The following is a 15,413-nucleotide window of genomic DNA, read 5'->3' as shown; positions in this document are numbered from 1 at the left end:
TAACCCTTTGATACGAAACATTGCAAGTTAAATATTTATTGAAACTCGTTTAAAATTAATTAAACGAAATATTGGGGGGAAAATACTTTGTGAAGTCCAGGACGTAAACCTGCAGGGTTATTTAGAAATAACCGTAGGCGAGTTTAATCTCTAAGTTCATATTTTATTTCGCATGGATTTAATGATTAAAGTATAAACTAACCTACTCTTTTCAAGAGTCGTTTCAGTTTGAAAGTATTAAAGTTTTCTTTGTAAAGTTTAATACATTTATAATGGGTCTGTCTCGGGGTGCATTTTAAAAAAGAACGAAAAACAAGCCCAACAGCTCAAGTTTTCCGTATAACAAAAACAGTTTTAAAACGTGATTCAAGTTAAGCATTTTCTTGGCAATAATATTATCAGTTTTCTTTCTTTTAAACTTTCTTTCGACGTAACTTATGGTTTTAGGAATAATTCCAAAAGACGTAAGTGCACTTTTTCAAATATAAACATAGTTAAACTTATCGGAAAACTATATAAGTATGATTTAATTAATCCAAGAAGCGATATCTAGTTTACTATGGAGAAGGTATAAATTCCCCACATTTCTAGCTTTATCTCCAGTCCAAACGTAGGTAAGGAGTTAATCCCCGCCTCTAAATTACAACCAGCATCTCATTGGCTCTTGAAAACTCACGTCAGCGCGACGGAAATGGCGAAAATTACGTATTTTCCGACTGAGGAGAGGCGAAATAGCCCGGCCTCCTTTTACGTCCCCCCTTGTATTTTGAAAGGGGGACTGGGACTATGGCGCGCGAATACTTAGGCATCTTATAACTTCTCCCTAGTAAACTAGGTATCGCTTCTTGATTATTCTTTATAAACGTCATAACATCAATTTTAGTTTTATTAAACTTCTTTAAGTTTCCAGTAAATAAATGCACTAATTTAATTAATGATATATTTGTTTATAATGTTTAGAACATTGGAAAAAAATAATATTGTCTCGAAAGTCTGTCACTATACAATTGACGTGTTAATATTCTATGGTTATTTTAGTGACTTCCAAGTTTCTCAAGTACTGTAACACTGAAACTTATATAATTACTTTCGAAAAGTCAAAACCATCTGCCGTTATTACTTGTAAACGCCCTTGTAAATTTTCCTACGAGGGATCTAACACTTGCCATTTTTTTCTTACTAAAAGGTTGCGTAGATTACATTTTTATAAGAACTGACCGTTCCCTCTTGTAAGAGAGGCATTATTATTTAGATTATAGCCAATGAGCGATTGTCGCAAAAAGTTTTGGAAGTAATATGATTCGAGACGGTATTTTTTTTTAGTATAATGCTGGCACGCTATTTCCATACGCCAATAAACGAGCAAAGCTATGGTTATTTAAGGGTCATGGCTCAGAAGTCTATAGATCTATATGACGGAGCGCGTTATAGTTTATCGATATGATCGTTTTCCCGCGTTACTTTGGCGCCATTACGTTTAGTGTAGGTCGTGAATGAAGGATGGCACCCAATTTGGAGTACTTATTTTCCCTATAGTGAACTTCAAATTAATATGATTTAGTTAGTAAGAAATTGTTACCTGGATAGTATTACCGCTTATTTTAATTCAATATTTAAAGTTAATTAAGTAGAACTATCTTTAGCCATGTTTGTGAATGTACCATTTAAATGAATTTAGTTGGCCAAGGCGCTTGGGGTACAACTCTGACTTGGGCACCTGCGCTGTAGGTGGTTTGGATCGTGAATGTGTGCACAGATACGGCAATGTATCAACCCCCTATTATGCCCCTATACTAAGGGTGCCTACCTCTTTGTTGAAAAAGGGGTATTTTAGATTATAATCTGGCATTTACTTTTAATGTCTAATCTTTGTAACAATTCTAAAAATTAGAAAAGAAATCAACTAGGAAAACGCAAAACTTTAGCGAATATAAAACAAAAACAACGTTTATTGTACCAAACCTAATAGTTTTTACGTTAGTTTAAATCGGAATGCGTGTAAAAAGGCATCGGTAAAGCGTTTGAGGATATTTTTCCATTGAAACTAATAGGTATTCCATTACCGCTTCACGCGATAAGTAAAAGCATCAACGATAAAGGTTAGTCTATATGGATTTCCAAATGGATTAAACGTGTTAGCTTTTAAGGCTCACGGATTTGTTAAGCGATTGTGGTCGACTCTCTATTCCAAAATACTTTTAATGAAACGGCTAAAAGCGCCATCAAGGTTTCATACGGAGATTACTGTAAGGGTTTTACCACGTAAAATGGGCCGATAAGGGGTGCGTACTTTCGTGAGTACCTTGCACTCACTCTGCATTGAGAACATTTTGACTAAATATGTTAGCATTTAGGGCTATAGCTCCTTTCCGTCGTATGGTCTTTAGTTTTACTAAGTCTTTTTTTCGCAAAACAGCGTGTTTCTTTTTTGCCCTTCAACCTAATTTGTCACGGGCTACTAACTGAGCTAAGTGCCCGACTCTAGGCTTTCATTTTGAATAAATCTTTAATTTCGCCATGTCTTTGAACGACTACACCGATTATTACCCCGATGTTTTGAGGGTAACCGCTTTTCAAGTGAGTTCAAAGAACTTTGTCGATTTTAGATCTATTGTTTTAATTATTATATTTGGCTGTGTTGTAAGATTCCACCATGGGTAATCGTGAATAGTAGCGAAAGTAAAATTATTTCCATGGAAGGACCGTTAGTGACTTTGTTGGAGTATTTGGCGTCGTCCATGAATTTTCGATACGAAATTGTGGATAATCCGGAATATAAGTCTGGGCATGGAAAATTGGTGGACAACAAATGGGTTGGGTTGTTGGGATTGCTCTACAGAAATGTAGGTTTTCAACTTTTTCGCTTTATGCACTCGTGTTTATGCACTCAAAATAACTAGGAAATAGTTTTATGCACTGCTAAACAAACACCACACCACAAAATCACCTTGCAGTTAATTTATTCTATTAGAAATCACTTTATTTCCGCACTACCAAAACAACTAAAAATTTATTTATTCACTCCAAGCACTTCTAAAACGCAAGAAAATGATTTTATTTACAATTCACGCCTGGATTTTATTTTATACATTCCTTATCGCCAGGATTTCATTTTATACATTCCTTATCGCCTGGATTTAATTTTATACATTCCTTATCGCCTGGATTTCATTTTATACATTCCTTATCGCCTGGATTTCATTTTATACATTCCATTTCACCTGGAATTTCATTTTATACACTCCATTTCACCTGGAATTTCATTTTATACACTCCATTTCACCTGGAATTTCATTTTATACACTCCATTTCACCTGGAATTTCATTTTATACACTCCATTTCACCTGGAATTTCATTTTATACACTCCATTTCACCTGGAATTTCATTTTATACACTCCATTTCACCTGGAATTTCATTTTATACACTCCATTTCACCTGGAATTTCATTTTATACACTCCATTTCACCTGGAATTTCATTGCATACACTCCATTTCACCTGGAATTTCATTGCATACACTCCATATCACCTGGAATTTCATTGCATACACTCCATATCACCTGGAATTTCATTTCATACACTCCATATCACCTGGAATTTCATTGCATACACTCCATATCACCTGGAATTTCATTGCATACACTCCATATCACCTGGAATTTCATTGCATACACTCCATATCACCTGGAATTTCATTGCATACACTCCATATCGCCTGGAATTTCATTGCATACACTCCATATAGCCTGGATTTTATTTTATACACTCCATATCGCCTGGATTTCATTTTATACACTCCATATCGCCTGGATTTCATTTTATACACTCCATATAGCCTCTATTTTATTTTATACACTCCATATCGCCTGGATTTCATTTTATACACTCCATTTCGCCTGGATTTCATTTTATACACTCCATTTCACCTGGAATTTCATTGCATACACTCCATATAGCCTGGATTTTATTTTATACACTCCATATAGCCTGGATTTTATTTTATACACTCCATATAGCCAGGATTTCATTTTATACACTCCATATCGCCTGGATTTCATTTTATACACTCCATATCGCCTGGATTTTATTTTATACACTCCATATCGCCTGGATTTTATTTTATACACTCCATATCGCCTGGATTTTATTTTATACACTCCATATCGCCTGGATTTTATTTTATACACTCCATATTGCCTGGATTTTATTTTATAAATTCCTTATCGCCTGGAATTTCATTTTATACACTCCCTTCTTTCAATCACTTGGAATAATTCACGATCGGTTTTTAGGCTGTGGACTTCACAGTTGTCCCTGCTGGTCCGAACTTACCTCGATGTAACGCCTCACGTATGCCTTTACCATTCGCCTACACGGACTTAACTATACTGTCCGGTCGAAACTTGGTTGATGACCCTCAAGGAGTCGCCGCTTTCGACAACATGTCACTTCAGGCGAGACATTATTTAAGCCTTGTTTACAAAAACTAATCAGGAATAATATTGAAACTTGACGTGTTATTCAGGTTTGGCTCTGTTACATCGCTTGCTTTTTGATGAGTTCGTTTGTTGCCTGGATTTCGGAAGGTTCGGCTAGCTTGCATTTCAGCTGGGGAAGAACCGAGAACTATAGTCACAAGTTCTTGAGATTTTGTTGGGAATTCGTGGGATGTGTATTTTCTAAAGGTGGGTTTCCACCCAAAACATTAATTTCCGTACAATTACGAGCTATTGCTATGTATTCATTGTTTCCCTGGTAGAAATTCGTCTGCCCATGCGCAAAACGGCAACCAGAATCATACTATCCATATGGCTTATTGGTGGATTGATTATAACAACCATAATTGGCGGGGATATGACGGCCAGTATGACAATAGTTCCGCCTGAATTTACCATTGATAAACTGAGTGATATCATGGTTAAGCCTAATTTGAGAGCTGATATTATGGCCAATTCTGGTCATATGTCCTACGTTGAAGTAAGGCAAAAGCCACTCCCCCCATTTTATGGAGTAGTAGCGCCAAGTACTTCGTGCTACTACTCTCTTAAGAAATGAACCGAACTTAACTGAATCGTATCGATTTAAAGGCTAATAATCCAGATTTGGCTGTGAGAATTGCCATGGAAAATAGCGGAACTTCAATGCCTAATTTGATGAAGGAATCAAAATTTCGAGATATAGTTGCTAGAAGGGCCGTTCAAATCAACGACAGATATACATTGTTAAGCGCTATTCGTAAATACTGCGAAGGTCCAACCAACATCACTGGATTTTATTTCGCCAAGAATTTGATAACTGAAGTACCTGTCAGCATGTTTTTCAATAAGCGTTTGAGTAAGAAATTCATGGATCAGGTTAATATTAGGTATGGAATTAAGTTTTGTTATTGCACTTGCCTTAATGGTCTTTCGTACCAGTCGGTTCAATTAAGGACCAGTCATAGGGTTTTATTGTAAGCCTTGACCTAAAATAACCGATAGAGTCTACAAAATAAATTTTTTGAGGGAAATTCGATTCTTTCTAAGGTTGCACTCGCACAGAGGTTTGAATTTTTGATTGAAATTGCAATTTATTAATCAGAATGTTGCGAATATTTCAACACGGCGTTCAACAAGACTGGCTTCGCAAGGTGCACGAAATAAAACCTACTTGTTTCTTTCAACCGCATGGCGGGGAATACGCTCCGTTAGAAGTTGATCACGTTGATCCAGCTTTCAAACTTTGGATCCAAGGCCTGGGAGTGGCTGCTTGCGTCTTTTTGATCGAGTGTTGTCTGTTTTGGATACGGTTTGCCTTCCGTCATCCCAAAAGGGTTTCGAATAACTTAAAATCGAAATTGTGTCGCAAACGTACCAAGGGACTCGATTCCTTTATTAGTAAGCATCACCAACAACGCAAAGCTCTCAATGTGGCGGCAAGTTTCCGTGAAGTATCCTCTATGTATGGCGGTAAACCAATTTCCCCGAACGATTTTCGACGTATTTTGTGGCGTAGTTCAAATAGTCCTAGGTTAACGTTCAGGTCGCAGCAGCAAAAAGAAAGTGTGGTAAATCGTAGTTCAACTGTTCCACCCATTACGGATTTACGACCGGTTGTTGAGTCAAATAGAAGCCCAAGCCAATCGGTGTTTCTTTCGCGCTACAGGAATTGGCGCGAAAATACTGATAATCGCGAACCGATAGTCCGATACGTGGACACGTCGTCAATTTTTGACAATTTGTATTGATTAATTCTTTTTTCTCAAGAGAGTATCCGCAAGTACTTTCACGCGGTAGTAATTTAGACCGCCATTAACAATTAGCGCTTTTTTAAAAGCCACTTATTTACAGACAGTAATGTAATAGGCAAAATTAAAATTATAGTACTATTGTGTGATTTATATGGGCATAATTTAACCATGCCGCGCACCTCAGGAAGTTTACAAGTAACTTTGGTTAGTATTTTGTTGATGGCTTTTGTTTACGTGATAGCACTTCCGGTTTATTTATAGTTGAACCAGGCTGATAAATTGCGGAAATGCTTGAAGTCTTTACTTCCGTTCTTCTAAACGTAATACGGGTGGTGTCCATTTCTGGGGTGTCAAGATTGAGGTTTACTTTGGGTTTGACCTTGATCAATTGTTGTTGAGATTTGAAGACCTTATTTGTAACTGATGGTTTAACTTTATTTGGATCATTACTTCGGGAAACGAACACCATTTCTGTTGGTTTAATTCGGTTTGGACGTTTCCTTTTTCTTTTTAACAAATGGTGATTCACGCAAATTTCCATCGCAATTAGTACGAATCCGAACACGAACCCTCTAAAGACACTTGAAAATACCGGAGCTATTTCTTGCATACCGTAGAAATTGCTCTCATCACTATTTGAGGCTGAGCCGTGATTTAAGCATTTTTCATAGTTATTCCCTAAAGTCTTCAGCAACCAGTAATCCATCAAACCATTCTCTTTTACGTATAGCACGCTGTTTAAAAATACCCATTAGGCTTAACTTTAGGCCTAAATGCATCACCTTACCTGAGAGTGATTGATTCGTACAGATGAGTTAAATTGCGGGAAAAGAGTAACGAGGCTGGGATCTCGAAGAAATGTTTCTCTGCCCTGTAAAACTCTCCAACCTTATCGTCCGTGCAGTAGGACACTAATCCACGCATTGTTTGAAAGTAGTCGTTTAAAATGACCCCGCGACGATTGAAAACGTCTTGATATGTTTCGTAACTGGCGATTGCGTCCGAGGTTACGAGTGTTTGGCGTTTGGTTGCACGCTCCAGAAGTTTTTCGCGGATTAGCGTTGAATAAACTGATTCAGACGGTATCTGTTGTCACGTGGGTTGAAATATTAGGCTTAGTCATTTACGCAATTAGGCTTAGGAGCCATGAATTCGTGAGATTATGCGTATGAGGACACGTGATTAGAGCATTCTAATAACGAATTCCACTGGACTGTTAGAGCGCTCCGAACAGTCCAATGAAATTCGCTATTAGTCTGACCGAGGATAGATTTAATTTTAGAAGTAGGAATGGAGAACGGTTAGTATTTACTTCAGTCCAACTCATAGCCCAGTATAGAGCCCCTCCCTCCATCACGTAACGTAGGGTTTAAATTATCTTATTGGCTCACTTAAACTACGTTTTGATGACGTGGCTGACGCGGACGGCGAAAAATACGTAAATCCTTTTTAACTCTGTCGCTATGACCCGCCTCTTCTTTCATACCCCCTCCGTCCCTTGGAAGGGGGTCCAGAGCTTTGACGCGCGCCCAGACTACTCTGTTCTCCATTCCTACTTCTAAAATTAAATCTATCCCTGGTCTTGCACAAACCTTAAAATATCTAGTAAAAATAGAATCCTTCATCATAATAGGGGCTAAAGAGGGAATATTGAATAGATCATTTAAGGTTTCGACATTCGATTTTTCGTTCGTCATTAACGTAGCCTTTTTCGATCCATTGATGACGTTGATTATGACGACAATTAACAACAACCAACAAGAAACCATAGTCCGACCTTGTGTACTCCTAATTTGAATTGATATATCTGTATAGGGATATTACGCAACAAAATTTTATAATCATTCACTGAAATTAAATTATAACTTACACTCTGAGAAAAGCGTCGCGAATATTTGCCAAACGTACTCTTTGTAGCTTATGACTTGCCTATCCTTGATTTTGATCAGGTGGGTTAATTTTTGTTCAAAAAAATACACCATAGTAGCCACAAACAATGCGCTCATTGCGAGGATACACCATACCTGTAAGTAAACGATAAGGACACAAACTATTAATTAAACACTTATATACTGTCAGGGATAGATTTAATTTTAGAAGTAGGAATGGAGAACGGTTAGTATTTACTTCAGTCCAACTCATAGCCCAATATAGAGCCCCTCCCTCCAACACGTAACGAAAATTTTAAATTATCTTATTGCCTCACTAAAACTACGTTTTGATGACGTTGCTGACTGGGACGGCGAAAAATACGTAATTCTTTTTTACCTCTGTCGCTATGACCCGCCTCTTTTTTCATACCCCTCCGTCCCGTGGAAGGGGGCTCCACATTACTCTGTTCTCCATTCCTACTTCTAAAATTAAATCTATCACTATTTCTTATTACCTACCTCTTTGGGAAACATAGTTAAGAAATACATTGCAGATCCGGCTTGTGGTGATGTGTATCTTGATAAAATTGCCGTAGTCGTGTATGCCAATGGTTGAGGCATGAAAGTAACTTGATATCGGTCAAAACTAAGTCCAGCAGGAATTAAAGCTAAATCAACTTCCTATAAGAAAGTATTTTTAAATTGGACGCATTGAACTCCTCTATAACCTAACCTACTTTTCGTAGTATCATCCCAATGGCCCCATTCCATTGGGTGTTCGGAGCCATTCTTCCATGTCCTTGCGATGCATTAACGTTAGGAACAAAGAGTAACCTGTTTTATTTCATAATTATAAATGTTATACGAATAGCCAAGGCTTAAGATTGTTATTACCTAAGCTTTAATGAATCTCTTAAGTATTCAAGAAAGATGGCCAGAGGACCGTGAAATGGTAAGGTTTTCTCCGAATGGTTATCCCAGGTGTTGTTTTTAAGAGATTGGAAGTAGGGATCTACGGATACCCAAGGGGTTAACTGGAAATAAGACAAGAGTCAAGTTACTTAAGTGTATAAGAGAAGACAGAAGGTGGGCCCATCGTTAGACAGAACATATTGAGTTTCCAATTTCCTGGCTGCCTCGAATCTGAGACGGTTAATGTATATCTTAGAGAAGGGCACGAACGTGAGACAAAACCCGTGGGGCTAATCACTACCCTTAATTAACTGCAGTCGTGACTGTTCATTGTTATAGCAGGTGTTACCTCTATTTGGTAACCCCTTTAAGGTTGTTTATTACAACTGTGATTACAATATTGCCCAGAGAATCGCTATAAATTTACCCATGAATATATCCTGCTCTGAATTTTTCTTTGTAAAGAATTCTGCAGTTAGTTTTTACATGTACTTCACTCGATATCGTAACATGGTACATTTTTTGGTTTTACTAGGCCTAAGTTTAAACGTGAAAAATCCATTAGTTCTTTCATGGATTTTTCCCCAAGAAATTTGTATTTTCTGTTCTTTAAGCACTATTTCGTGCGCTGATAGCTCAAATTGTAATAAAATCCCCGCCTCTAAAACTCTATAAAACGTGATGAATTAAATCAATACGTAGGCCTTTTATGCCAAAATCCGATCTTTACATTTTATCAGTGCTAGAAGAAAGAGATTCGACTCGGTAATTTACCATTCGAAAATTACCGGTAATTTATACAAATACCCGCCGAAAATTACCGGTAATTTATACAAATACCCGACGTAAATTACCGGTAATTTATAGAAATACCCGACGTAAATTACCGGTAATTTATACAAATACCCGCCGTAAATTAACGGTAATTTATACAAACACCCGCCGTAAATTAACGGTAATTTATACAAACACCCGCCGTAAATTACCGGTAATTTATACAAATACCCGCGTAAATTACCGATATATAAACTTACAATGGCTATTTACCAAATTATTAATATACATATAAAGCATAATTGTTTTTAGTAATTAAGATGTTACATAAATAATTAAGAAATCCAAATTTCACTTACATTGAACGCGGTAACCCTTAGAACACGCTCGTTGTAATCCATTTCAGAAGTTTAACGGCGAAAAACAAATATGTTTAACTACTCAATATAATTTTGAAACATAGCTATCGTTTTCCAAAGTTTGTAACAATTCTTTACATTGATTTTTAAATCAACGTTCGGAAACCACTAATAGTTACGCGTTATTTGGAACAATTTAAAAGTTTTAAAGCAAACATTTAAACAAGCTAAAACAAAACAGTGATTTTTGGGTAAATTCATTGCTATTCATTAAAAATTTTTAAAAGGCACACCTTTTTCTGTATTCGTAGCCGTTACTACGCAATTAAATTTTGAAATGAATATAGCAACCAGCCGCGGTACGTAACAATTCTTTAGACTGATCTTTTAAACCACATTTATGGTAAACGTACAGAGCCAAAATAACTGTTTTAAACGTTTATAAAACCTTAAGTGGTGTATGTGCGCGCTGCAAAAGGTTTATTTCCCTGCCGAAATCAACATGTTCAAGCAGTGCACGTCTTGTGAAGCCAAGCGTTTTAAACGATTTTTAAGGTTAGTGAGAAACGTAGTTGCATGCAATGCATGCAAGGATTGTGAGAGTATAGAAAAAGGAGTAGAAGCTTATGCTTGGAAAAGTGCCCTCAAGAAGTTATATCTAGTTTTTTAGGGAGAAGGTATAAGATGCCTAAGTATTCGCACGCCATAGTCCCAGTCCCCCTTTCAAAATACAAGGGGGGGGCGTAAAAGGAGGACGGGCTATTTCGCCTCTCCTCAGTCGGAAAATACGTAATTTTCGTCATTCACGTCGCGCTGACGTGAGTTTTCAAGAACCAATGAGATGCTGGTTGTAATTTAGAGGCGGGGATTAACTCCGGACCTACGTTTGGACTGGAGATAAAGCTGGAAATGTGGCGCGAATTTATACCTTCTCCAAGTTCTCTTAATAAACTACATATCACTTCTTGGTGCCCTTTAGTTTATTATTTCGAAGGTGCATTTTTTTAAGGCAAACTTTTTATTCCTTTCCCAATGTTTTTCACGCAGAGCATTGCTATTAATTTAGATATAATATTGTATATTTTCTGTTCGTGTTTGTTGCTTGTCACTCAGGTTGCTTTTTTCGCCTTTCAATTGTCGTTTTACGATTGGCTGATTAATATTAATTTAAAACCCCAACCTTAGAACCTGGAAAATAACTGAAGTTTTCCCCATAGAAAAGTTTTATTATTTTCTAGTAAGTTTATATCTTGCCATAATGTTCAAAAAATGACAACTGCACGAAACGAAAATTCAAAATTGTCACAAACCTTCAGTACAGTAAAAACATATAAGCCTAGTTTATGGTTTAAGAAAAGTCTGAACCGATAATATATAGTTCTTATGAAGTCGAGAAGTTGACACAAATGTTGATTTTTTTAAAGAAATATTCCAGTTTTAGTATTTTTTAATTAAACATTTTCTTGTGTACAACTCGACTTTAATATTTGAAATAATTCAGAAACGTTATCAAATATTATTAAGAGTCTAGTCGTCATTGCAAAACAACCTCGTCTAAGAAAAATACAAGTTCAAGTTTTCCTTCATTAAACATTAATTTATTTTCGTGTTTGGGGAATTTTGATTTTACAAAAATATATATTGTATTTATAATTAGTGTTTTGAGTTATATTCCTCGTTGTGGCGATAAAGGCGCGGGCAAATTACCACCGCTCAGCCTACCATAAACTGACTCCATTAAACCGGGTCGAACTGAAAATATATTTCATGAATATTCAATATTAGAAACAGGCCCGTTGAAAATTTGAGAAAATATTTCCTTCGTTATAAATATAAAAGCCCCTTTTTAAGTTATAATTTCTTACATGGTGCCATTGGTTCCTGAAGGAAACCTCTTGTAAATGTGTCGATTGAAGAATCCAAGAAGTTAGGTCGAGCTGAAAAACAATGTTTAATCGTGAAAATCTGACCTTTGACCCCTAAAAACGTGTTGTTTCGTACATGGATCAAAATCGATGTGTGGTCCATAGATTAAATCATCCGGTTCATCCAGGATCATTCTCTCTGGATGAATTGCATCCATGTTTATGTTGATGGCCACTGTATTCACCTCCTTACTAGGTTTGTCATGTTCTGATTGTTTAATTCAAATAATGAAAGGCTAGTTAGCTGTTTTAATTAACGATCTATTGGGGAAGTTATAAGTTATACCGAATGATTGATCCATTAGGAAACTGTCATTTGGTAGTTGGAATTCTTCTTGACTCATGTCAAAAATTGGGTTTGTTTGGTGCTCCCTTTGATATTGTCGGCCACCTTAGGGGGAATAGACTTAGGGTGATATGTTCTTGGTATAGAGTCAATATTGAATTTTACCTATTGATGGTTCTTCGTCGTAAGGGATGTTGAGAATTGATGAAGATTCGTTGAATGGATCGTCTATATTTAAGGTATTTTAGTTATTATTTAATGGTTTATATTGGTCCTAAACGTTAAGCTTAATTTTGGTTAGGAGATGGCAAACTAATTTAATTAATATACTTATTAAACAGCTGATAATTTATTAGGGTTAGGAAAAGGTACTGCCCCTAGATTATTTACTTACCTCCCAAATCCGCATCATGAAAAGTATTCAATCGACGATGCGCCTCTTCTTGTTCCATCGCAAGATCGAATTCCCTGCTAAGATTGAATTGGTCCCCAACCAATATGACCCCGGAGCGATCCCCTATTGGTTCATCGAATTCATTTCCGATTAGAAAATTCGCTGACTCGTTGTCGATAAACTCCGAATCGGGCATATCCGGTAGACTTCCCAATCTTTCGTATATATTGTCAACAACCCTAACTGGGGAATGAGCTTCAGCGTCTTCATCGTGTAGGGAACCAAAACTTAGGTTGTCGACAGCGTCTAAGATGCTGGCGTCTTCTAAACGTAAGTCTTGCGTAGCCAGTTGGTCCTCTAAAAATTCGCGCATATCGTCGTAGGCTTTAGTAAATGATGGAGTTCTTTCCAATCTTGGGTTATCGAAGCCTAAAGTGACGCTTCGCTCGTCGAAAGGTGGCTGAACCATATTTTACAATAACTTTAATTTTAAATATAAGAGAAAAATTTGAAGCGGGTGTCCCGACTTGAAAAAAAGTTTGAAATGCTAAGCCTATTTTAGCGCGTGAAATTTGAAAAATTGGCGCGTGAATTATTATTTTTCCCGCGCGAATCTACTTCACGCGCACTCAATTAGCGCGCTATTTTATTGGCAAAACTTTAAACCACGTGACTATTTATTCTAAAATCAAACCACAAAAATAAATTAATTCTACGAATCATTGGCTTAACAATTAAATTTGAGTATAATCCTGAACTTGACGTACGAGATGTCGCTAGGCAGTAATAAAAACATTTCCACAAACACTTTTAAGGCGAGAAATAAATCAATAAGCTCGAGTTAAAACGACTTAAGTCTTTACAGCAAGTGGGTGAAAAAAATCTAGGCTTTTTTATCCAAAGGTACTCTTTACCAAGAAAGGACCTTCGGAGTAATAATAAGTATTTTTCTTGGTGCACCAACCACATAACAGGGGCTTGTGGGTAAGGTAGAAAAAAAGGGCATGATCCTCCGCTCATCCATTATGGGAGAAAGAGAGGATCTGGGAAGCCATCGTACATCTAGGTGCCTCATTACTTTGATAGTCTCTTTTATAAAGGGTACCTCAAGATGAAATGGATGTTTTCACCCCCCAAAAGTATTACTTGAGCCACCTTCTCTTCTCAACTGTCCCAATATCTCATGATTTAGAAGAAAAGCTTCGATAGAAACAATATTACACCTTCCTTTTCTTGCCAAATTTCATTTCCAGTCTATTGAAGCAAAAGTAACTCGATAACGTTAAGTGCGTAAGGGATAAATCTTTCTTTAGGAAGTTAGGCCATAATTGTTTTCAAGTCAACCAATGAGAGAACTCCAGCCTTTACTCATTTGCATAATGACTCTCTAAAGGGGTTCCTAATCTATTGAAGAATTTATGATCCTTCTCTCTTATTTGTGAGGGCACAATTAAGAGATAAACATGTTGTTTGTTGATTCAATTGAAAAGACAAGTATCAAAGTATTTCTTTTATTTTGGTTTTTGTTGAAGGGTTTTCTAAAACAAAGATGAACTAATTCTCCTCTTATTTACCAGTGGCAAGGCTGTAATTTGAGGGTTAATTAGTCTGTAATTAAACCCATTGTTCATATCTTTGCAACAAATTCGTTCTAGTGTTAACCATGAGTAATACGCGTCGAGCTGTACCACTCATGAAGTCAGACGCGTCAGTTATTGTCTAAAAACTGTCACACTTATAAAATTAACCGTTCCTCATTTCTGTTAATATACAAAAGTCTCGTTCTGTTAAGCCGTAAACGTGTACGGAGAAAATTGGAAGCGAACTATATTGGGTCAGTTCAAGTTGGACGCCGCCTATAGGTTTCGTTTAGGTTTTTGATAGTTGTAACACGGCTCATCTAGAACGGACCAGTTCTAAAAAAAAAAAAGGCGTGAACGGCCTCCTAAAGCTTTTCGTAATTTCCCCGCTGACTACAGAAATTCTTCTATCCTCTATACTTAGTGATTTTGCTTGCTCCAGGAGAGGCGGCGAAACACTCTTTTACAAGTACTTGTAACTCTTCGTTTCTCTCACGTACTTCCGTCCCATGATCCTCTTCGGAGACAAAATAGCCACCCCACTCCCTAAGGGTCAGGCGGTGGACGAAGGCTTGCTTGCTTGCTTGCCTGCCTGCTCCCGCTTTGGTCGCAACCTGGATTTTTACTAAGACTTGGCAACTCTTGAAGTTGAGTATATAGTGACCTCGCTTTTAGATGTTCCCTAGACTGCAAAAACTATATGCTTGTACTTGTAAAGGGTGGTAAACGAAATTAATACAAGCTTTGTATTCCTACATAACTAGAAAGTTCTATGAAGGAAAATTGAGACCAATATGAGATTAACTTATTGGAAACGTTAAATTTTATTAGACTGTGAGATAGATATTCTTAATGCAGAAAGATACCTATTGCACTGTGACATTTATGTCGTTTTAATGTTGTCATCCGTGAAATTTCTTGAACCCAAAGCTACACCTTTAAAGTCTAATACATTGTATACTTTTACACCATGGGCGAAAAGAATTCCGGAAATTTTATTTAGTAACGTGTTTCAGTGGGAATACATTTGTCATACATGATTAGTCTAGCCAAGAAGCGATATCTAGTTTACTAGGGAGAA

General features: G+C 36.9%; 3 protein-coding genes across 4 annotated transcripts; 1 reads left to right on the top strand and 2 right to left on the bottom strand.

Moving 5' to 3' along the window:
- The first annotated feature begins 2,092 nt into the window (after window positions 1–2,092).
- On the top strand, window positions 2,093–6,428 carry LOC149651515 (uncharacterized). The gene is made up of 6 exons (XM_089848457.1): window positions 2,093–2,577; window positions 4,295–4,456; window positions 4,528–4,687; window positions 4,762–4,979; window positions 5,090–5,367; window positions 5,583–6,428. The coding sequence occupies exons 1-6, from the start codon at window positions 2,518–2,520 to the stop codon at window positions 6,226–6,228; spliced, it is 1,524 nt and encodes a 507-aa protein (XP_089704583.1). The 5' UTR covers window positions 2,093–2,517; the 3' UTR covers window positions 6,229–6,428.
- Window positions 5,914–10,686, bottom strand: LOC149651514 (glutamate [NMDA] receptor subunit 1-like). 2 transcript variants are annotated; one of them, XM_089848455.1, is made up of 9 exons: window positions 10,441–10,686; window positions 10,148–10,374; window positions 8,997–9,136; window positions 8,840–8,936; window positions 8,622–8,783; window positions 8,102–8,255; window positions 7,824–8,038; window positions 7,019–7,317; window positions 5,914–6,965 (listed from the first exon to the last, which is right to left on the bottom strand). In XM_089848455.1, exons 2-9 carry the CDS (start codon window positions 10,187–10,189, stop codon window positions 6,437–6,439), a joined length of 1,638 nt encoding a protein of 545 aa, XP_089704581.1. In that variant the 5' UTR covers window positions 10,190–10,374; window positions 10,441–10,686; the 3' UTR covers window positions 5,914–6,436. The 2 variants fall into 2 exon arrangements, with proteins under 2 accessions (XP_089704581.1, XP_089704582.1); XM_089848456.1 differs by having other exon boundaries at window positions 6,450–6,610; window positions 6,682–6,965; window positions 10,148–10,686.
- Window positions 10,687–11,771: 1,085 nt separating this feature from the next.
- On the bottom strand, window positions 11,772–15,187 carry LOC149651513 (uncharacterized). Its single transcript, XM_089847109.1, has 6 exons — window positions 12,753–15,187; window positions 12,524–12,586; window positions 12,359–12,463; window positions 12,149–12,280; window positions 12,013–12,084; window positions 11,772–11,899 (listed from the first exon to the last, which is right to left on the bottom strand). The coding sequence occupies exons 1-6, from the start codon at window positions 13,219–13,221 to the stop codon at window positions 11,814–11,816; spliced, it is 927 nt and encodes a 308-aa protein (XP_089703235.1). The 5' UTR covers window positions 13,222–15,187; the 3' UTR covers window positions 11,772–11,813.
- Between the last annotated feature and the right edge of the window lie 226 nt (window positions 15,188–15,413).

Source organism: Phalangium opilio, unplaced genomic scaffold (genome assembly GCF_054372755.1).
Source record: "Phalangium opilio isolate 3A_F unplaced genomic scaffold, DU_Popi_V2 ptg000082l_1, whole genome shotgun sequence".
In the NCBI taxonomy this organism is placed as follows: Eukaryota; Metazoa; Arthropoda; class Arachnida; order Opiliones; family Phalangiidae; genus Phalangium; species Phalangium opilio.
The sequence above is the reverse complement of the archived record's forward strand: the minus strand, read 5'-3'. Positions and strand labels throughout refer to the sequence as shown.